Source organism: Saccoglossus kowalevskii, chromosome 14, assembly GCF_978046115.1.
Source record: "Saccoglossus kowalevskii chromosome 14, keSacKowa6.1, whole genome shotgun sequence".
Classification (NCBI taxonomy): domain Eukaryota; kingdom Metazoa; phylum Hemichordata; class Enteropneusta; family Harrimaniidae; genus Saccoglossus; species Saccoglossus kowalevskii.
In genome coordinates, this window is record NC_140654.1 from 8,847,354 (window position 1) to 8,871,878 (window position 24,525).

Sequence of the window (24,525 nt, forward strand, 5' to 3'; positions counted from 1 at the left end):
AATATTCATTGCACCAGAATTTATTTAATACTTTTTTAAAAATACATTTTATTCAAATACTTTGAAATACATTATTCGTTTCAATATATGCAACTTAGAAGCCCTGTTTCTGAAGCACCTATTTGTGTGTCATGGCAAATTGTAAACACACTGCAGCATTTTATAATTCACAGAACAAAAAACTCTTGATTACCGGAGACAAGTATATATGCTACTGGGTATTTTGTCATCAGAATTGATAAAAAGGTTGTATCAACCCCAGAGTGTCTATGATATAAATAACACAAAAACAATTTTTTTTAGGTTTTTCTCAACTGAATAAAAACATTTGACTTCAGAATTGCAGACAAAAATAAACAATGCCTCGAAATATACAGCTGTGAAATATTAAAATAGAGACATGGAACAATAAAATCATAAACATAAAATTAAAAAAATATACAGCACCTTGAATAATAATATCAGATACAATGTTGTATACAATTGTTAAAGATGGGGGATCGTCGTGCCACGCATATAGGAATTGTGTAAACAATGTATTTTAACTCATTTTATATATCAGTACGAGTCAAATATCAAACGTGACAAGGCAAGACGACCGTCGCCTTTTAAATTATACATCCGATGTACTATTATGTGGCTAGCATAACTTCAATTGCATTTGAAGTCACAACATGTGAAGACTTTGTAAAATAGTTTTTTTTTTTTTTTGTTTTTTTTTGATATTGTATTGTAATATACATATGGAATTTATTGGGAAAAAAAGAATTACGGTTTTGTTGAAATACTTTGAATGCTTTTTGAATAGTCGCATATTGAAAATTGTTGTGATTAACAGAGTATTTACATCATGACATAATATACTATTTTCATGTACATAATGCAATGCACCATGGTTTTTTTTATTTACATAGTATATACACTACTTTTATTTACACCATGATACAAATACAACACTTTATTACACTACATCATGATGTAATTATAATGCATTATTTTTTTTCGGCAGTATAAAAATTGAAATCTGTATTTCTTAGTTGCTTGTATCCTAAAACTAGTTTCTGAAATATCCTACAAGTACCAAAATATCAAATTTTTATAGCATTGTCATTCTGCATTTACACCACCAAAATAAACCTAAAATAAACCAGACTACTGTAGAATACTTTCTTTTAGCTGGAATAAATTTTCGCTGAAAAGACATTTTGGGTGTTTTGTATGGAATTTATTTTCACTGATTTTTGACAAGTTGAATGTAAAATATAGGAAAAAGGTTTATTTGCTGGATTTTATTTTCACGGAATCATTCTTTCAGCGAAAATAAAGTATCTTACAGTATGCCTGTAATTAAATACTAAATTTACCAGCTAACAGTTAAAGCTTTTAATCCTTCGATAAATTTTGATGACTTTCAAGCTTAAAGAGTATTTTTAATTATTATCGGGCCATGTCAAACAAATTTTCTGACTTTTATTTTTATGTTTCAAAAAGCGTAAAAAAAAGCACACAACAATAATCTTTGGCTTGTGATGAATTTATCAATTAAAACAGCGAAAATAAACCCAAGACTTTAAGAATCTGAGTCTAAATATTTAAATAAACTACTGTTTAGCAGTATTAGCGGTATTACTTTAAAAAATGATACCGACAAAGGTAACTAAAATTAATTTTTGTCAAGAAATTGAATAATTATTAATCAGAACGAAATGCACATTTCCTTAAATACTATTGAATTTGTATGGGTGATGAATCTGGCAAACGCAAGCATACCCTTGGCCCCATGAAATAATAATGGAATGTGCCATTCAGTATGTCAAAGTGATTGTAAGTTATAATTAATTCCAATATATTTCTGGTCTATACTGAAATAGACATCAATAAGGGATAAAAATAAATATTTGCAAAAAATAGCTGGCTGTAAATTTTTAAAATACTTCAATATAATTAAATTTGACACTTTGTAGATATATTGTTGAAAAAAATTGGTAATGAGGAAGGCATGTAACTATGGCGATAAAACACATTGAAATGACAGCATCAGAGAATACATGGTGATTAGAGGTAAAGTGGGGGATGAGATCAGAGATGTGGTGAGGGAAGGAGAATGGTTAATTCTTATAATTCTTGCAGGTGAAAGATGAACAGGTGGTTGGAAACGAGACCATTGGACAAAGAACGTTGGTAAAAGAACGGCGGGTCAGAGTGTTGTATTGTTTTGGTCAGTAGTCATACATCGATAAAAATAACATTTTCACGAGATTTACTATATTCTAGACGATAAACAACTTGCACATTCTAAGATAGTTAATGCTTTGAGCAACACTGCAGCAATAGTTATCCAGCGACATTATTACGACTTCACAGAAGCAATCGATCTCTAGAGGGCGCAACATACAGGAAAAGTGTGTTGGTCAGTCATTGGTTAAAAGTTGATGGTGATGAGCTCAAAAACGACAGAAAGGGCAGGAATATCTATACATATTGTCTAATTAATGTAAATTTTAGTACTGTACTCATTTCTTGCATACAATTTGATACATTATAAGGCTGGCAAGTCAGATTTAAAAATTCTGTTCAAAATTGGCATTTTGTGTTTTAAAAAAATCCTTGAAGCTATGTACAACTTTTTTTTTACAATTAAAAGCAAACAATTTTGGCGAAGTAATTGCTTAAAAAGGAAAAAAAAAAATGTTGCCAGTCTGGTGGATTTGTCTACACACTTGGTGTCTCGGCTTTTAACATTAATCCTATTGTAGAGTCATTCTGTTTTGGTTTCTTATTAATCGCTTTACTGAATCCAATTCTGTAATAAAAAAAAACAATATAAAGGTTAGACCCAAACCTAATTAAGAACAAATTAGGGCAAAATATTCTGATAGTGAAAGGGTTGAGATGAAAAACTGACAATATATAGATAAATTTTCAGTTCATTTTTTTTTTTCATTTACTTGATGGAACTTTTCACTGAGTAAAATATCAAAAATGATTTTTAAAAAATTCACATTTGTTGGTCAAGTGCATGCTTAATGAAAGTCTTAGTAAATATGCATAAATGATACTTACATTGCTTCAAACTCATCCAGGTTTTGGGGCAAGTTTTGGTTTTTAGTTTCTGGCAATACCAATGAAAGTAACCCCATGACAACAAGCAGGAAACTAAATACAATGAATGGCAAAGGCTTCCAGAGTTCATCCAACTTCAGAATAAAAGGTGCCAATATTGTACCAATAGAGGAGAAGGCATAGGTTACACCAACTCCAACATTTCTGAGAGAAAAAGGAGAATAGGTATTTTCAGGATATTAAATGCTATAAAGACTAGAAATTTCTTTACCCTTCCCTAACACTTCGGCTATTGCATGTGTGCCCCCACAATACATCCAGCATTTCCCAAAAAAGGCGGTAGTCGTCGCGCTGCGCATGTGCGAAATTTGTGTTGATAAATATTGATTTTCCCACAATCTAATGCACTCTTCTAATGGAAATCACAAGTAGAGATTCGATCTGGACGCGACTAGCACTAATTACCGCCCTTGACTCCTTCGATACCTTCCAAACACCTAAAAAATACCTGATTAAAGCTTGGTGACATCTCAGTTCGTACTCGTTGATCTGTGCAACAGTCAAAGTCGCCATCTTTGTTTATACTAACGAGATCCATATATCTTATGCATGCGTGGCGCGGCGACTACCAATCTTAAACACTGTACATTCCCCATACAGTGTATAGTTATAAATTTGAATATAAATACCAAAAATTGAATTTATGCAATTATCATTCACCATTCAATCATTATGCAATACCCCATTTAGAATCATGGTAGGTGGCTGAAGAATTTATTTAAAAAATTTCGGCGAAAAAAAACACTGGTTGCACTCTTCAACCCTCCACCCCCATGATTTCAAATGGTAAGCTCCTTAGTAACCAGAAACTAACCTGATGTCTGTTGGTAACATCTCCAATGTAATAAGTATCACAATAACGTAAGACATTGACAGGAAGAATTTGGAGATCACTGCAAAAGTGGCACTTACCATCGGATGAACTGAAAAATTAAATTAGATTTAACCATATAAGGTAAGAATTGAAATAATCATTTATGTAACTTAAAGCGGGGGAGTTGTCAGCTGCGCATGCATCAGATGGCCATAGTGTGTCATTGTTTTTAAGCAATCTTCTACCCATGAGCCTTTGCATTTTCAGCGTGTGTTGTTATCGTGTGGGACTCAATTCCTGCCCGTACGCAGGTGACAACCTACTTGCTTTAATATTAAATTCACTGTAACTATTAATACTTTTACAGCATAGCTCTTCCATGTAATAACCTAAAGTTGCCACAAGAGGGCACAAAATCAATTGATAGAGGGTGCTATACTACTAACCTGAAAATGCAGCCGTTAGAACTGCTATCCCAGCAAACATTAAAGCAGCTGCAATTATCTTGCGTCTACCAAAAACTGATACAAGCCACCATGCTAGAATACATGCTGAAATCTTAATAATTCCTGATATTATAGGACGGACAAATGTAGATACTGGTAGTAAGGCTGCCTTTATGAAAATAGCATAGTATGTACATGATATCGAAAACCTATGTAAAAATAAAACAAATAATAATAAATGTCTTGCATAAACAATACCGTACTTGCTCAGGGTATTCAACTAAAAAATTATGGCCTTTTTAGGGGGTTGTCAAGCAGCCCACTCGAAAAATTGACCAGAAGAAAACTTTCATTCACCATGTACCAGATTAGGCAGAAATTCATCGTTCATTTTTTGAATGTTTCAATTGTAGGCAAACACTTGATGATTGGACGTGCAACAACCTTCTCTGACCTGACAGGGTCAGGTCTGTTATTAACGAATCAGAATGATGCGTTGTGCGGACGAAATTTTCTGTGAATTTCCAAACAACATCATCCTTTCGAAATAAATGTATTCTATAGTCTGCAATTGAACTTGAAACTTTATCTGCACAGCTACACTGGCTATAGAGGAGGTCTGTGCAAGTTTAACAATTTTTGTTATTTATTGTAATGGGTTTTCACGTACCAGATAAGAGACAGGATACAAAGTCGTAATACAAGACGTGGATGTAAACACATTGAGAGTAATTGCGTATGTTCTTCTTTCTGAGAAAAAAAATAGAGTTTAAAATCATTAAAATATCCACACAGTGACACATATATGGTCTCAATACACTGGAGTGCAAAGGATTCTGGGAATGAAAATGATATTGATCATGCCCATTTATAGACATTATGATGGAAATAATATTTTCACCAAATGATAATTTTAATATATTGTTAATTTATTCAAATATCCTATAACATTTTATGTGGATATTATGAGGATACCGCAAAGTATGCACAAAGGCAGTACAGTAATTGCATCGTTATGTATACCGGTACTTTGTGGTATACTTATGATAACCTTATTAATATACATCTTTTTCCTGCATGTACCGGTAGTAATAATTTAATGAGATATAAACCAGTAATGTTAACAAAATACGTTTTGTGCTGTGCGAACGTTTGAGTTTATTCTGATCACAGGCTGATAGTGCTTCTTCTGAAGAAAACAAAGAAAAGTGTTTGAATGTGACACTCATTTTCCAAATAAGGAATATATCCAAACCCGTTAATACAGCATTTTTTTTTCACAGGTAAAGTCTATTGTTTTCGAAGTCAAATGTATAATAATGTGAATTACACACTCAATAAAAATTACAAATATGTGTCCGGATATCCACATGATCTATGATAGAACCCAGATTTATGGAGAACTAATGTATCCTGGTGCTAGAGGGGGGGGGGGTAACCATAGTATGGTGCTTACCGAATCTGCATACTCTGGAAAAAGCTTTGTGTAAAAATTGTCTGGAAGTTCAATATTGTTATATCGAGCAGTTTTATCAACCAAACGGTGAGCTTTAATGAATCGGTTCTTATTGATCAACCACCTCAGTGACTCTGGTAACAACCTACAGAGATATAAATACCAACTAATATTTAGAAATCTCTGACAAATCTCTATCAATCATGTGATTCTGTGACATAAGCATAAGGTCAAATGTCAACTGGTAATTCGACATCAATTAACTAACACTATATTTTATTTGTTCTTGGGGAGTTAATAGTTAATAAGAATAATGCCCTGTTTTAGTTTGCAGGTGTAACAAGCACATGCCTACTACTTTGTGTTGATTTATTCCAATTTGAGCACTTGCTCGGCCGGTCTCTTTCAGTGGTCTGAGGGTGAATCACATAAAATGAACTGGTCTTTACCAAATTCTTATTGCTCTGATAATCAGTTATTATGCTCATATATGCACTAATGATTTGTGAATGGTGAAAACTGTCCAACTGCTGTTGCTGTTCGAGTGGAATTAACTGAACTGAACTATACATTAAGGTAGCAGGATGGTCTTTTTGGGGACTTTTTTTTAAACTAAATAAAAACATTTTGACATATATATATATATATTGTTAAAAAAAATGCATGTTTCTTTTTCTATAACAAGTGCACAAGTTTTTGTTTACTCATGGTACACTGTGTAAGTACTTGTTCATTAATATTCATAATTGTCAAACATAATTACAACAATCCTCAAGTAGGTATGAGGTAGGATTAGCTCCTATGTTTGTCAATTAGGCCAGACTTTTTTTATTCCTTGTTTCTCGAGTTTTTATAAGGCAATTTTGTTGAGGAGGGCAGAAAAAAAATAAAATTAATAATTTTTTTCCATTAGATTTGTGTGATTCTCGAAGAATTGTAAGTGAGATCATTGATCGAAGAGAAGAAATAAAATAAAATTTTATTCCATGTATAACTTTGTTTCTCATCTGTGTGAGACTTCAGTACTTTGATCATAATACTCCCACTTTTTTAGCAATTTTTTGCACTTACAAGTCGGTGGGCGCGAGAAATTACGCTGAAATAAAATTTTATTTTAATTTTTCATCTTCGGCTCCTGTTCATTCGTCGTGTTCGCAAAACAAGGGATAATAAAAGTCTGGTCTTACAAACACATATAGATAAGATATAAACAATGGTTATTTCAATAGAAGAGGATGTCTCCAGAAATCAGGTAAAAAACACTATTCAACTGAAATATCAATGGATCTTATTCTTTCCTGGCAACATTTCAAATTACTGTTTATTCTTCATCGTAGCGACTGCGAGTATTGAAACAAGAGATAACCTTGTCAAAAGTGCAGATACACAAAGGTTCTGTTTATGTATACTTTAGAATCTGAACAACAAATCCAAATAGTGGCTTGGTGAGTAGCACTACAATGTTACCATTTAGTTTTTCTGGTTGTCAATATTAGTATTCAAGTCGTATTTTAATTTGATTAGAATGTGCCCCTATATGATGATGAAAACAATAATTAAAAAAAAAAGTGTATGTGTAAGGGTGAGCAGAACATAGCATAGGGTGGGTATATTATTACATATTATATATGGGTCAGATCATGGCAAAGGATGGAGAGATGGACTACAAAAGGGTAGAAAAGATCATAGCATAGGGTGGGTATATCATTACATATCATATATGGGTCAGATCATGGCAAAGGATGGAGAGATGGACTACAAAAGGGTAGAAAAGATCATAGCATAGGGTGGATAAGGTCATCTAAGTTACAGATAAATCTACCGGTATATACAAGTATGATAGTATCGTTCTCATCCAACTTAACACCCATGCTTGACTAAGCACCCAGGGTAAGGTGATAAAGTGTTTACTTTACACTATTAGTATTTTGTTTCATGCTACTCATTTATCTTATCAAATTATCTTTAGAGTTATGTGACGAAACAAAAATTTTAGACCCAATGCTTTCTAAAAATGTACATGTTTGTGAGGTTTTGGCCATATGTTCAGGTTACAGCCATCAATATTTTTTTTGCAAAAAGACTATCCTGCTACCTTATGGAGAACATTTTTGACATTTGTTTTACAACTTTCACAAGCACTGTACCATTTTTTATCACATTTTTTCAAAGAAAAAATCAAAACAAGTTCAAGTCTGACGAAAAATGAATGGACGAATAAGTCAATATGACTTTATTATTAAGGTTTCACAAAAACATTTTTTTATCTGATGAAAAATATTTGTTTAAGATATCTGATATATCCTAAATGACTACACAGCCAAACACAGCATACATATTCGAACAATACGCTGCTTACATCCATCATTGTGATATCAAAGAAGTGCATTGTGTCTAGAGGGCAGTCTAACTAAAAGGCATCAAGAAATGATGTCAAGTTTTGCACGTTATCCTTACAGAATAGTATTATATCCATCCAATTATAATCCTGAATTTTTTTATGATAATTTGCGTTTAATGATGATAATATTAACTTACCAGTAGTATGGAAAGTACGTCAGCCATGCCAGTGACGTTGTAAATAATAAATGCTGCCAATTACTGCGAAATAACAGCGCTAGTACTGATAAAGTGATGTAGCCAACGGCATGGAAACAGCTAAAGAACGTTATCGCCATGGCTCGATGCTGTGATGTAACAAGCTCTATACCTAAAAACAGGGAAAATAAAATGTTAAATTTATTGGTGACATACTGAACTTCCTGTAAGCATTTGTTTGTCAATAATAACAAATGGTTACACTGATTGCGACAAATTATGTTGCTTTCACCACCAAAGGTGGAGATTAATTCAAATTATGAATAAAAAGCACTGCAACAAGTTATAAATCACTGATAATCAGATTTAAAGATTTATATGATGTCATAAATTTTCAATATCACACAATTTTTTTTTTTTTTTAAATTCTGTAAATTTTTTGAGTCAAAACTATTAATTGAATGAAATTTTGTCTAGTTGGCTCTAAAATTAGGGTTTATTTCCAAAAATATTGAAGAATATAAGAAAAAGTTCAGAAAAATTTGGCTGAGAAAGTCTGGTGGTGAAAATGTTAAAGCGAGGGAGTCGTAACCTGCGAATGCGTCTGATGGCCATAGCGTGTCATTGTTTACAAACAAGCGGCTACCTATAAGCCTTTGCGTTTTTTGCGCGTGTTGTTATCGTTTGGGACTCAATTCCCGCACGTGACGACCCTCTCGCTTTAAACTAATCAACACAAATTAGATGACATTGAATATTGATAAATTGCACACACACAGTCTTGTTCATATGTCCATGCATTGACCTCAAGCACTGCCTCGTTATCGTTTTATGACCTGGCTGCATGTGGGAGTGTTTAACCAATGAGAATGCAACATTTCAATAATTTGCGAGGAATTAAAAAAAAAATCTTCTTCATCCACAGCCGGAAATAACTTAACATCGATAAAACAGGTAATTATTGTATGTTATAGTAGCGTATATCAATTTGCTACATAAATCTGATAAATTCATCTGTCTGTTAAGTGTCTAAATAAGCCGGAAATTGGGTGAAAAGATAGTACCATTAGCGGCGACTAATAGTAGTTTATCATTTAGTTGGAGCTACCAGATATATTATCTATTCTGTACAAAAGTTGGCATAATTTGACAATAGTCATGTCATCAATAATCAGAGAGAAAATAGATCTAATCCTCTTACCTATCACCATAGCAATAAGATAGATACCACTGTGTGTAAATCCTAAAGCGAACTGTCCAATCATGTAAAATATGGGACCAGTAGAAAATGTTGTAATAAACCCAATCACGAAAGTACAGAGTAGTGACGTGAAGAAGACATGTTTTCTCCCAAGACTGTCAAGAAAAAATTGAAGTAATATTAGGAAATACTAAGTAATTTGAGTCGGTGTTCCAGAATAAGCAACTTGTAAAAGTAAACATCGCCCTCATTGCCCATAGTGACTGAAATTCGTCAATCTATATCATGATCATGGCAAAACTATTTGCATATACTGATGGTAAATTCATATTACAGATATTATCTATCCATATATCACTGATATTTCACATATCAGCCTCAACCTGAAAATAAATATTTATTCTAGGGATGGGGTGATCTTGTCGTAGCAGAGACTCTATACAAATAACATAGTGGATGACCATGTTTTCAACAGCTGCAGTTTGGTAACCATTAACAGTGCGTTACCATCCAGTACTGGTACTCTATTCCACTATTCATTAAAATGCCTTACATGTCAGACAGTTGACCCAATATGACAGAGCCGACACACTTTCCAAGAGGAACCATCATCAACGCTAATTCATGTAACCATGCTCGTCCACATACCAAATCGAACTGAAATAAATGTATACAATTATCAAAACAGGCAACGATAAATAAGCGCAACAAGGCTGCGTTCAGGTCACTGGTTTCCTGCCAACTAAGCCCAACTATAAAGGCAACTTAATGTGGTTGTCTGAGCTACTAAGTACGGTCACTGGAGTCTTTGATACGCGCTGGCGATAAAGCGAATGTTAAAAGCACTATCCCGAGCAGGTCCCGAGGGACTGTGGTTATTAAAGTTTATTGTTTTATTGGGTCGGGCGAGGAGATCACGTGATCATTAACTTTTTGCACGTGACTCTTAGACAAGGGGAAATGCGGGAAATGTCAGTTTTTTCAATATTATAATAATGCTTATTTAATAATGTGGATGTAATATATCCCTAATTGGAATTTCTGTTTTGTTATCCGCTTTAATTATTAATAAATAACATCCCTGGAATATTATATAATATTACTAATACAAGCATGTTTGAAAGTCGGTATCTTATGATCATAACCTGCACCTGAGATAGAAAGTGCACAAAAATATACATCCATCCATCCGTCGTTCAAACGATGCCATTTTATTTTTGTTGATCCGTAAACCAATGCAGGAAGCAATATATTAAAGCCAGGATGTCGTCACCTGCGCGTGCTGCAGTCTGCTATAGCGCGTCGTTGTTAGTACAAATGTACAAACAAGCGTCTACCCATGAGCCTTTGCGTTTTTAGCATGCGGTGTTGTCGTCGCTTGGGACTCAATTCTCGCGCGTGCGCAGGTGACGAGCCTTCTATTCGTGCTGAAAGGGGAATAGTTGCTTGTAATATCGCAAATAATGCAGATGAATTACAAAATATGTTAGACATAGCAGCAAAATTTGCAGACAATTGGAAATTAAGTTACAACAGCAACAAATCCCAAGTAATGTATTTTGGCAAAAAATTGCATAGAAAAGGCACACTCTGGAAATTAGGAAATCTGTTACTAGAAGAGACTAACACATATAAATACTTGGGAATAGTTATTTCTAAAACTATAAAGGACCATGCACAATTTACTGAAATTTACAAGAAGGGGATGAAATTAATAGCATATTGTAAAGCCATCATCAATCAACACAATAGTTACAATAGGTTTGAGTATGGTGATGTATTGTGGAAGAGTATAATTTTACCATCTATTAGCTATGGATGTGGTGTATGGTTTTTAGAAAATAACGATGATAGGAAAAAGTTAAAAGGTCTGCAATATCAGTTTGGCAAATTCCTTTTTAAAGTCAACAGAAATGTTGCTTGCTCTGCTGTATTAGGGGATTTAGGATGGGCTGATTTGAGCTACACCCTTGATACTTTTCGAATTAAATATTTGAACAGATTACAAGAAATGAATAACACCAGATGGACCAAAATTGTTTTCACAGAATTGCACAAGTCGTATGTAAACAACCGTAAGCTTACTTGGAATTGGCCAACATATGTGCACAAAGTACTTGAAACTAACGGATTAGACCATGTCTATGGGTTAAACATACCTAACAATATAAACTGGCTCAAAAGCTTTTATAAAATAAGTGAACAAAATGAAGTAAAAACGTTTGCAGATCAAATATCTAATATGAAATCACTGGAACATTACAGTTGGGTTAAAAGAAATAAGGAAAAAGAAAACTATATAAATGATCCCCTTGATCATCATGGCATATCACTGTATTTTAAAGTCAGATCTAACTCACTGGATTTAGAGGGTAATAAAATAACATGGGACAAATATAAAGGGAATGGAATGTGCAAGCTATGTAATGACGACAAAGAAGATATTTATCATTTTCTATTTTTATGCAAAGCAACTTATCATTTAAGACACAAATTTTATGGAGATTTCATGTACAAAGTTCAAAACCTTGAAGTAGACCCAACACTTATTAATAACTTTCTTTCTGGAGGAATTAATTTTAAGTTTAATGTACTTTTTAGCGACATATTGTGGAAAGTCAACAATAATTTGGGGAATAATGTATCCAAGGAAGTTAGAGTATTTATTACTCAATTGTATAAGTATAGAAAAGAAAGTTTGAATTTAATGTGATTTTTCTTCTTTCCTTTTTCAAATATGTATGATTTGGTTGTTTTCTTCTCTTTGTTTGCCGCTCCAAAGGCTAATAAAATATTATTATTATTATTACCGCTTACTGTTTTACTTATCTGAACACGTGATAAATGCTTACGTTCCATCCCTATATGAACATTCTCTCCGATGTGTAATTTGAATAAAATGTGTAACAAGCGACCTCATGGCCGAAATAGCTCGCTGTCCTACCGTACGAAAACATTGTGCCACGATAGCCAAGTTAAAGCGGGAGGGTCGTCACCTGCGCACGCGTGGGAATCAAGTCCAAAGCGACAATAACAACACACGCTAAAAACGCAAAGGCTCATAGGCCCACTCCGGGTACCTACATTTCAAATACCAAAACCATCAGGCTAGCAGTCGACAATACTTTTTTTTTTTTAATGTTATCGTCACTGAATTAACAAATTTGGCCGAGGTCCACCTAAAGTACCAATATATCAAGTATCAAAGCAATTTGGTCTGGTGGTTTTCAAGTTGAAAATGTAACTGTTAACAGACGACGGACAATCACCTATATGAACTACTTTGCTTCGTTATCTTCGATGATATCGGAGCCCAACCCGGGGAAGCGGAGCAAATGTATAAGCAGCAAGCCAATTTCTCCCGGCATTTACGAATAGTTTCATTAGTTATAATTGTGTTGCGTCATGTTATGCAAGTTTATATTTAGCCAGATGAATTCGTGAACTTTAATAGTGAATTCAAACTATTTGCAGTGACATTTAAATGGAAGTTTCAGTTTTACACATATATACGCCCTCATTTGTACTATAATATAATCCAGACATCTAATAGTTGTCTGAGATTATAGTAGAGAGAATTTCAAAATCTCTCGAAATCACAAACCTACATAATTATCCGCCATTTCTCGATATCGCGTGAGGCACAGCTGATATTTACAGTTATTGGTCTAGCCTGAAGCCGACATCAATAATTGTCGTTCCCAGAGTGGCCGAAGCCATGGACAATAACTGTTTTCAAGTTTATAACGTATCCATCTGGTGAACGTCGAATTGAAACGACGATTTTTATTGAAAATTACAGAGAAATGTGGATTGAATCCGGCGGATTTCATCTACTGACGAAAATAGCGAGATTAAAAACCCAGTGAATAATTAATTACGCTTACAGTATATAGTTACTCTCTGTATTCATTATGATACATGTATATCAAGGACGGCGCCATTGTAGTTTTATAAATATTCATTATACTCAGCAACGGCGACGAGAAGTTAACTCTGCAAAATTTGAAGACTTTTCTACAGACAAAGGTCTGGAGTATACTTACTAATCACGATGTTTGAACATCACTAGAACCACAGACAGTATAGATATAGATACTATACTGTCTATGCTAGAACTAGCGTCCTCCAAGACACGCGTGCGTCTTCGGGATGATAATTTTATTTTATACTAGTATTGCCCATGAATGGGCCCTATACAAAACAAAGGAAATACCATAGAGAATAGATCCGATGCATTTTCCGGAGGAATAACTTTGAGGGACCTTCTGTTCGATCGGGACTAGTTACCAGGCCAATATGGAATATGTGAAAACATGGCCTATGTGAAAACCTGAATTATAAGCTGATAGAACGGAGTCAGGACTGACAATGTCAATGACACTTCACAATATTGAAAATAAAAAATCCCGGCCAATAAAACGAACTACTACATAGTCTAGTTATGATTGTCCTGGCACCTTGCCAAATTCACTGCACTCGTGGTGGGAGAATTATGTTTTCTGAGCATGCAAGTGTCTGACGTCACGTGGGATTTACAATTTCCCATTCAAGAAATCAATACATCAGATGTATATTGAACCGTGACGTAATACAAGGAGAAGCAAAGAATATCGAATAAGTGGGGGGGGGCATGAAGACCGTAAGAAATTTATTAAAATGAACATTCAAAATCTGTTGGTTTTTTTAAGCATCGAGGAATTATTTCACGTCAATGCGTTGAACTCAGAAATCGAATCAGTCATTTAAGCTAAGCTGAATACGCTCGAGATAAAAACGAAGTAGTTCTCCCCTCGTGATTGGAATAACATATTGGTTATGACGTCAATGCCTGAATCAATACTGATGTGAGACAGTTTTTTTATTTTAAAGCTCATCACGGAATTGTGATATCGATACGAGGTAAAACGTATCCATTGCTCTGTCCGTGTATCACTCTCTCTGTCAATGCTTCCCCATGTCAGTGTATCCCTCCGGGGTATCCCTGCCTCTTGTCTTTGTATGCATACAATCCGTATACGTGTGCCTCTGTTCGTATATATCCCCGTCTCTGCTGCGTATCCTTGTCGCGTGCGTGTTTCTCCCCTGTCCGCGTAGGTGAGCCACTTTCCGTGGATGTCCACCCGTCCATACATATTCCCCCTGTCTGTGTAATTCCTACCCCTATCCGTGCAACCTTGTCACCAGTGGCGGCGGCACGGGGGCAGGTCGCCCACTCTAAAATCAAGCCAAAACCCTTTGTGTCAGCAAAATTTGCCCCTCAAAATGCAGGCAATAGCGTTTCAGAGGGTCTACATTTTTAAGGGTCAGTGTCCATGTTTGTGTATCCCATATGAAGTAAGTATATAAAGAGATTGACCCTATAGTGAAAATAGCTTCTATGGCAGTTTACTCGTACGTCAAATATGATCATGATTGAAGGGCGGTGGTGGTCGCGCCGCGTCGTATTCGATACGCGTACAATGTTTACATGAAATTCGAACACGCACTGCGAGACGACCACCGCCCTTTAAGTTCGGTAACTTTAGAATATTGACTAAACAATCCCGGGAATCACGCGGATCTTTAAAAGTTTATTTCAAGGAAATAAGTGATTACACGAGGGCACAACGTTGTTGAGTAACTGTCAAGAGCGGTATCATTTTTAGAAGCCATTTATTTAAATTAACTAACATCGGTGTGACATGAATTCGAATCTAGTTATTAGTACCACTCTATAATGCACATACAACAAAATTAACTAGTTACTAGTCAATCGCCATATTTATTTTTCGGAAATGAGCTGAAAAAAATATCCTCCTACGGCGCACTTCAATCTTATCGGGTTGTTGTATAACCTTGAAAAGAAATAGCATTTTAGACACAAGTAGGTAAACCACTCGTCTATATTTGAATGCTGTGCATATTAGGTACGACTTAACAAAATTTAAACAAATAAGTAGTATTCTCTCTCAATATATACTAATTCATATGAATTCGTCTAGTTTATTACTGAACACACAAATCAATTATGTCACCTTTTTGTAGTGAAGGATAACTTCCGACATATTAGTCGCTATAAATAGATCGAATCAATCATGTACTACGTTTGTATAACATATATACCTCCGTAGTTGCAGTGTCATGTCGATAAACACGAGAACGAGGCTAACTGAATCACAGGCTTGTCTAATTGCTATCCTTGTCTGGTCAGCGGCACAGTGACGTCTGACGTAATCGTATCATTTTCGAGGGCTTAGCTTATGAAGAGACTAGTTACCATGCCCCGAGGACGTACCACACGAAGAGAGTTGTGCTCAAAAGCTTAGTCCAAAGGGCAAATCATGAAAAATACTATCCCGGGAGCATCATGTCCCAAGGGTTTGGCCCATGAAGAGTGATGTGTCCTGGAGCTTCGGCAATATTGCCATATCCTGAAGGGTTTGTCACCGGGGGGAGAGGTACTCACATTGAAGTGCTATATGTATGTGCCGCCAAAAGGGGTCCCGAATTCATCACTTCTGTCTGAAAAGGTGCATGTTATTTTACCCAGTGTCTGTCTGAAAAAGGGTATAATTTTTTCATTATTTCATATTTTCCAAAGTATGTCTCTAGAGCTTGAGTGATCCAACAATCAGGAGAATGAAGCTGATTTTTTCTTTCTGTAACTCTTCTGTAACATTTCGATCGTCAAAGTCCATCCCCGGGGAGGATGTCATGACCATGTCCCGATGAAGTACCCCCGGTAGCTAATTGTACCGTGTATCGTTCCCAAATGCTTGCTTGGCCTATAATGTCGTGCCCATAGTATCGTGCCCCTGGATACTATCCCATGAACAGTACCGTATCTTAAAACGATACTATCAGTATTGACATCACAGTGATTATTCTCTGGGGTTAGAGCAGAGCGTGACGAATCCAAATATCCCGATAATGTAGAAGAGCGGTCGTGGCAGTTGGGAATTTGCGCTTGGAGGAGATCCGTGACAACAGTTCCGCTTATAGACATAACAAAATGGACTCAAAATATTACCGAGTCGCTGCGCTACTTGTGTACATCGGCCAGAATATATACTTGATTGAAATGTTATTAAGATTTACTGTTTTCTATCTCATCTTATTAGTACATATATAATATATATAGTATTATAATTATCTTTCCTACAAGTAGCGCCCGCTGCCGTCGAAGTACTTCCGTGACAACAATGGCGTCGGTTGGTGAAAGTAGTGTTGTACAAAATAACTGATTGTGTCGTTTAGAATATAGCCAATCTCTAAAATACAATATTTTTTATTGACTGTTAACCCTCATAGCAATATTTACCGAGAGTGGGAATGGTCGCATTCTTTAACCTATTACGTCAATGAAACGCGTCGTCAATAGAGGGCGCGTCAAATAGGAACGATGTTTTGACGAAAGGTGTTAACTACGCACGTCTGTCGCTGTTCGTACCATTTTCACATAACCATGGAAGGTACTACAATGTTTAATTTGACGTGTATTGTCCTGGCGCCAAATTATTTGAAACTATTTAAGAAAAATTGACTACCAGTACTTGGTGCAGATTACTCTGCCCGTGTTTAATGTCTCTTGTATTGATGTGGCCCTAGCAACATGGAATACTGCACTGGGTCACGGTTACTAAAAAAGTTTTTAGTAACCGTGACTGGGTGTACATTAGTCCTTTTGATCAAACAGCTAAAATGGACACGTATCGACTGTCAAAAAGGCACACTTTGAAGTTTCCATTACGCGATTCCCAACCTATGACTTGTTAGACATAACATACCCTTTCTATCAGTATCCCTTCCCACCACAACCTTAGAAATACAGATAAGATTAATGTCGGAATTCGTCAATTGTGGTGCACGTTACTGACGTCGTTTCACCATGCGGCCAGCCGCCAGCAGTGATCTATTTACGTAGACATTAACAGATAGGCACATATGTACGTCATGAGATATTGAATCGCCCATTGTTCAACATATAATCGTAGATTTAAACACCAGCAACATCAATATAGCCCTGTTCTGGTTAACTATAATCGTAGACGTGACGTTGGATGATGAAGGGTCAGATGTAAATCCTTGAGAGTGTAGTGACCACTAAATCAAACGATAGTTTTTGCACTCTAATGTATTTTATAAGAAATGGTAATTTTATTCAAGGAAGAAGATGTATGATAAAATTAGTCTTTCATTAAAGCGAGAGGGTCGTCACCTGCTTGAAGTTGAAGATCAATGTTACATTGGGAATACTTTATTGAAAGTCAAGCACTGTGGACGAAGATGTGTTGAGGAATTTCGACATTCGCAATCGCTAAAGAACACGAAGTGAAATTGAGACAAAACGTTATCACAAAACTGTCTAATAATCCTCCAAATTTGACAAATATGGGAAGATGAAAACACAAGGTATATTTTTGTTTGAGTTATTGGTATTGTTCTGATTATTTTCGACCACCACAGTCGTATTCAGAATTTGCTAGGGTTCCAAATTATGTAAATTTGAGGATGTCAAACATAATAGACATCTAAGAAATTCTGAATCTGCACATGATTTAGTCGATGAGTATTGTGCCATATTTTTATTGTGATCTATTTTCACCCTTGCAAGTAAGTGTAATAAAAATAGTATTATTGTCGTAGTTATAGTCACAATAATCTATTTACAGTATATTATTAGCTGAACAAGGTCAAAACTTTTTACTGGAATTGTACATTATTTGGGTTGTTGACTCTCGTGATATACAACAACAGTGTGCAAGAGACACAGTTCGATTTATAATAGTTAAATATTAAAGTACGGTTTATTTGTTACCAGTCCGGACGCGTGTATGTGATGATACAACGCGAATTACTAGGAAATTACCTGAATTTAGTGACAGTCGATAACACATTGTGGGAATATCCAATAAGTCACGGCGCGTCGTGTTCGGTGTGAGTCCCACGAGACGTAAAAAACGCGTGTATAATGATAAAATTGTGTTTACCGGAGTGTTTACTTGTAATTGCACAAATGTCACGGTGGCGGTTACGGTGGCGTTGGTCGTAATTGTTGAAGCACATTAAACGTATACCGAAGATCTATGGTGTATGATCACGTAACCATAGAAAGTGAAAGAAGACAGTCACACAATGGAAACTTGTATGTCGTCATTGCAGATGTGTGACACCCAGTCATTCATGAAAAAAAAACTACAGTGGAATTTTGCATCCATCTAGATGTCTGACATTCCATTCGTCTGCTAGTCATCGATGACAGATTTTTGTTCGGTCATAATTACGTTTCATTACAAATATATACAAAACTGTAATTACGTCTAAGCCGTACAGTTATATTAACTTCACTCGGCTGTAGACAGCTTAAAGTCCAATTTAATCTAAGAAATTGTTTCAGATATGTCATTATTTGTTCATTCATTTCAAATAATTATTTAGTATCATGATACATTAACCATAATGGTACGTTGATACTGTACGACAGTTGCAGGCTTCACACAACCTCGAGGTCAGCGTACACTAAAAGATATAAAGAGGGATTTGTAGGGTTTTCTATGCACAGAGATTTGTTGGCTATCACAGGCACTAAATATTGACTCGTATGTACTCGTATGAGTTAATATTAAGTCACGCTCACAGTGAAACGAGGAAATGAGATCCTGGAACAGTTGCTAGTATATAAGGGGTCAAGGGGAAACCCGCAAACCGAGTTGTGACCGGTTTTGTTGACCTTTTTTTTCTCACGCAGGGTTATTCCACTCTAGTAGTTTTGTCGAGAACAATAGGAACTCGTTGCGATCAGCTGGTTTCAACCGGGGGTTTCAATTGTCAGTAGTTTTCACCGCGTTCCACGGTTCCTAAATTAAAATTAGCTTGTGAAATAACGGTGTACAATAATGATATTACATACCTCGTGTACAATTGTATTCTCATAAGTGGACCTATCATAGACCCATCCGTTTAAACATTCGGTTATTGGTTCCGTATAATTGCATTCTACCGATAGAGAACTACTATGGGATTTATTCACTTCGTACATTGTACATTTCTCCCACGTTACACTGGCACTGACATTGTCATAGCTGTACGGTATGGAACATTCCTTTAAAGCAGAGTCCTTTTCGTATGTCTGATTGTCGAATATCCGGCAGTAATGGTCAGTCGAAACTCCCAAAAATATTGTCGCCTGGTTGACAAAGGCGCATGGTATCATGACAAAACAGATCAAGAAAAAGACAAACCGTTGATAACGTCCGAATGCTCCTAATATCTTTAAAACCTCCCCAATGTCCACGCTCGTCATGTTGCCGGCAGAAATGGTATATAAAGTAAGATAAAAACGCCGACCTCCTTGCCGGCCGAGAGAAAAATGACTCGACTCAACGAGCTGGTGACAAGCTGGTTTCCTACGAACCACGCATTACCACTGAATGGTACGTGGTATGTCGAGGACGGTCACTGCACTCCTGTCATATTTAATGGGGCTAGGGTGATTCTATTCATGTTTAGGGGATACACCGCGCACACTATGGAGGGACGATAACATGTGACGGAGTCGGGTTTTTATTAGAAAACTAATTATAAATGTGGTATGCGACCTGTTCTTTGTTTTGATCAACGTTAATTACGTTACGCGTTGAGCTATTTGAACACGCCATTTGACACGTTCGTCCAATGTGTACACAAGTGTACGTTCATTTGCTTAAAGGCAGTGAAACACAATTGAATTACGTGCGTGGTTACAAAATGAATTTCATTCGTTGTGGTACAACTGAACTCCAGAGGGAGACATTAGAATGATACGATGATGTCATCGCAATTTGATTGCAGATCACCAGGGAAAGGAATGCGCGTAGAGTGGAAACCCGGGAAGTGAAAAGTATGGAAACATAATAACATGGGAAGTGGAATATATTTGTAAAAACAATCATTCTATATTTATTAGGTTTTGTTTCTATAATAATTTAATATCAGACTGCGAGGGAGAAGGGTCGCAATGTAAAGATAAATTTCGCCGTTAGAAGGCCGACAAACAATTCCCATTTTTACATAGAAACGAAGTACAAGTGAAGATTACAACTTTTCCATAATCTGTGTACACCGTTTTTGTTTGTAAAACGACGATCCTAAATTATCAGTTATTTGTCTTAACTTGTCTTGTCTTACCGGTTTTGTAGACACTATAGTTTATAAAATAATTCTTGTGGCATGACGATTTTAAATTTATAATTTGTGAAAATCGCACATTTTGTGTCCTTTTTCTCATAGGTTGGCTGTGTAGCCATAGTCTGGTTGTGCTATATAAATTTGAAATAAACTTATTGTACATGACTAATTTTTGCTCATATATATTATGTGTTATATAGATTTGAAATAAACTTATTGTACATGACTAATTTTTGCACATATATATTATGTGTTATATAGATTTGAAATAAACTTATTGTACATGACTTATTTTTGCACATATATATTATGTGTTATATAGATTTGAAATAAACTTATTGTACATGACTTATTTTTGCACATATATATTATGTGTTATATAGATTTGAAATAAACTTATTGTACAAGACTTATTTTTGCACATATATTATGTGTTATATAGATTTGAAATAAACTTATTGTACAGGACTTATTTTTGCACATATATATTATGTGTTATATAGATTTGAAATAAACTTATTGTACATGACTTATTTTTGCTCATATATATTATGTGTTACATAGATTTGAAATAAACTTACTGTACAAGACTTATTTTTGCTCATATATATTATGTGTTATATAGATTTGAAATAAACTTATTGTACAAGACTTATTTTTACACATATATATGTGTTATATAGATCTGAAATAAACTTATTGTACATGACTAATGTCGCATACGACTTATTTACCACTTCCGTGTCACTGAGAATGTTCTAGAACCGTACTGTGTCTGGGTGGAATATTCTATATTTTTTAGAAAATGGTTGAATAGATAATAGAACACTGTAGGAGGCAATGGAAGGTAATGGAACATTCTAGAAATTTGTAGTAAGTTCAAGACTCATTATGTATGCTGATGTAATGGTCTATTTATAGACAGTGCGGGTATATATAGGGGAGCTGTTCAGCACTGAGATCAGATCGGAGATCTCATTGAATTGTATTGGAGTTTAAGTATCTAGTTATTGGAGTAGTGGAGTTTTACCGCGTTATTGTACTTGATGTTTGCAGAGTATAATAATACCAGTACCAGTTGAAACCTCATCTGTTGGCTCCGTATTCGTATTTTATCATCGCCGCCAGGGAAGTCTTTCTGTTACTGTTGCCATTTTGGTATTTGAACCATCACACCTGTACTATACCAATTACGGTAATATTACGTTGCGTGTGACAACTAATTTTTACACATATATATTATGTGTTATATAGATTTGAAATAAACTTATTGTACATGACTAATTTTTACACATATATATTATGTGTTATATAGATTTGAAATAAATTTATTGTACATGACTAAGTTTTGCACATATATATTATGTGTTACATAGATGTGAAATAAACTTATTGTACAAGACTTATTTTTGCTCATATATATTGTGTTATATAGATCTGAAATAAACTTATTGTACATGACTAATTTTTACACATATATATTATGTGTTATATAGATTTGAAATAAACTTATTGTACATGACTTATTTTTGCTCATATACATTATGTGTTATATAGATTTGAAATAAACTTATTGTACATGACTTATTTTTGCTCATATATATGTGTTATATAGATTTGAAATAAACTTATTGTACAAGACTTATTTTTGCTCATATATATTATGTGTTACATAGATGTGAAATAAACTTATTGCACAAGACTTATTTTTACACATATATATGTGTTATATAGATTTGAAATAAACTTATTGTACAAGACTTATTTTTGCTCATATATATTATGTGTTATATAGATCTGAAATAAACTTATTGTACATGACTAATTTTTACACATTTATATTATGTGTTATATAGATTTGAAATAAACTTATTGTACAAGACTTATTTTTGCACATATATATTATGTGTTATATAGATCTGAAATAAACTTATTGTACAAGACTAAGTTTTGCACATATATATTATGTGTTACATAGATTTGAAATACACTTTTTGTACAAGACTTATTTTTGCTCATATATATTATGTGTTATATAGATTTGAAATAAACTTATTGTACAAGACTTATTTTTGCTCATATATATTATGTGTTATATAGATTTGAAATAAACTTATTGTACAGAACTTATTTTTGCACATATATATTATGTGTTATATAGATTTGAAATAAACTTATTGTACATAACTTATTTTTGCTCATATATATTATGTGTTATATAGATTTGAAATAAACTTATTGTACATGACTAATTTTTACACATATATATTATGTGTTATATAGATTTGAAATAAACTTATTGTACATGACTTATTTTTGCTCATATACATTATGTGTTATATAGATTTGAAATAAACTTATTGTACATGACTTATTTTTGCTCATATATATGTGTTATATAGATTTGAAATAAACTTATTGTACAAGACTTATTTTTGCTCATATATATTATGTGTTACATAGATGTGAAATAAACTTATTGCACAAGACTTATTTTTACACATATATATGTGTTATATAGATTTGAAATAAACTTATTGTACAAGACTTATTTTTGCTCATATATATTATGTGTTATATAGATCTGAAATAAACTTATTGTACATGACTAATTTTTACACATTTATATTATGTGTTATATAGATTTGAAATAAACTTATTGTACAAGACTTATTTTTGCACATATATATTATGTGTTATATAGATTTGAAATAAACTTATTGTACAGGACTTATTTTTGCTCATATACATTATGTGTTATATAGATTTGAAATAAACTTATTGTACAAGACTTATTTTTGCACATATATATTATGTGTTATATAGATCTGAAATAAACTTATTGTACAAGACTAAGTTTTGCACATATATATTATGTGTTACATAGATTTGAAATAAACTTTTTGTACATGACTTATTTTTGCTCATATATATTATGTGTTATATAGATCTGAAATAAACTTATTGTACAAGACTAAGTTTTGCACATATATATTATGTGTTACATAGATTTGAAATAAACTTTTTGTACAAGACTTATTTTTGCTCATATATATTATGTGTTATATAGATTTGAAATAAACTTATTGTACAAGACTTATTTTTGCTCATATATATTATGTGTTATATAGATTTGAAATAAACTTATTGTACAGAACTTATTTTTGCACATATATATTATGTGTTATATAGATTTGAAATAAACTTATTGTACATAACTTATTTTTGCTCATATATATTATGTGTTATATAGATTTGAAATAAACTTATTGTACATGACTTATTTTTGCTCATATATATTATGTGTTATATAGATTTGAAATAAACTTATTGTACAAGACTTATTTTTGCTCATATACATTATGTGTTATATAGATTTGAAATAAACTTATTGTACATGACTTATTTTTGCTCATATATATGTGTTATATATATTTGAAATAAACTTATTGTACAAGACTTATTTTTGCTCATATATATTATGTGTTACATAGATGTGAAATAAACTTATTGCACAAGACTTATTTTTACACATATATATGTGTTATATAGATTTGAAATAAACTTATTGTACAAGACTTATTTTTGCTCATATATATTATGTGTTATATAGATCTGAAATAAACTTATTGTACATGACTAATTTTTACACATTTATATTATGTGTTATATAGATTTGAAATAAACTTATTGTACAAGACTTATTTTTGCACATATATATTATGTGTTATATAGATTTGAAATAAACTTATTGTACAGGACTTATTTTTGCTCATATACATTATGTGTTATATAGATT

The 24,525-nt window shown here is 33.8% G+C and overlaps 1 protein-coding gene across 1 annotated transcript; it reads right to left on the bottom strand.

The window, feature by feature from the left end:
• Positions 1-4: 4 nt before the first annotated feature.
• Positions 5-20,007, bottom strand: LOC102803387 (organic cation transporter protein-like). Its single transcript, XM_085507867.1, has 10 exons — positions 19,471-20,007; positions 10,132-10,235; positions 9,579-9,733; positions 8,378-8,549; positions 5,840-5,984; positions 5,054-5,133; positions 4,384-4,592; positions 3,938-4,046; positions 3,064-3,267; positions 5-2,803 (listed from the first exon to the last, which is right to left on the bottom strand). The coding sequence occupies exons 1-10, from the start codon at positions 19,861-19,863 to the stop codon at positions 2,713-2,715; spliced, it is 1,662 nt and encodes a 553-aa protein (XP_085363993.1). The 5' UTR covers positions 19,864-20,007; the 3' UTR covers positions 5-2,712.
• Between the last annotated feature and the right edge of the window lie 4,518 nt (positions 20,008-24,525).

Bases quoted from the DNA above. Each gene is read 5' to 3' on its own strand.
- LOC102803387 (XM_085507867.1), bottom strand. From the start codon at position 19,863: ATGACGAGCGTGGACATTGGGGAGGTTTTAAAGATATTAGGAGCATTC. The intron at 10,236-19,470 runs GTATGTAATATC...CATTTATTTCAG, and splicing joins AGAATACAATTGTACACGAG to TTCGATTTGGTATGTGGACG. The intron at 5,134-5,839 runs GTAAGCACCATA...TTTTTTTCTCAG, and splicing joins TTCCAGAGTATGCAGATTCG to AAAGAAGAACATACGCAATT.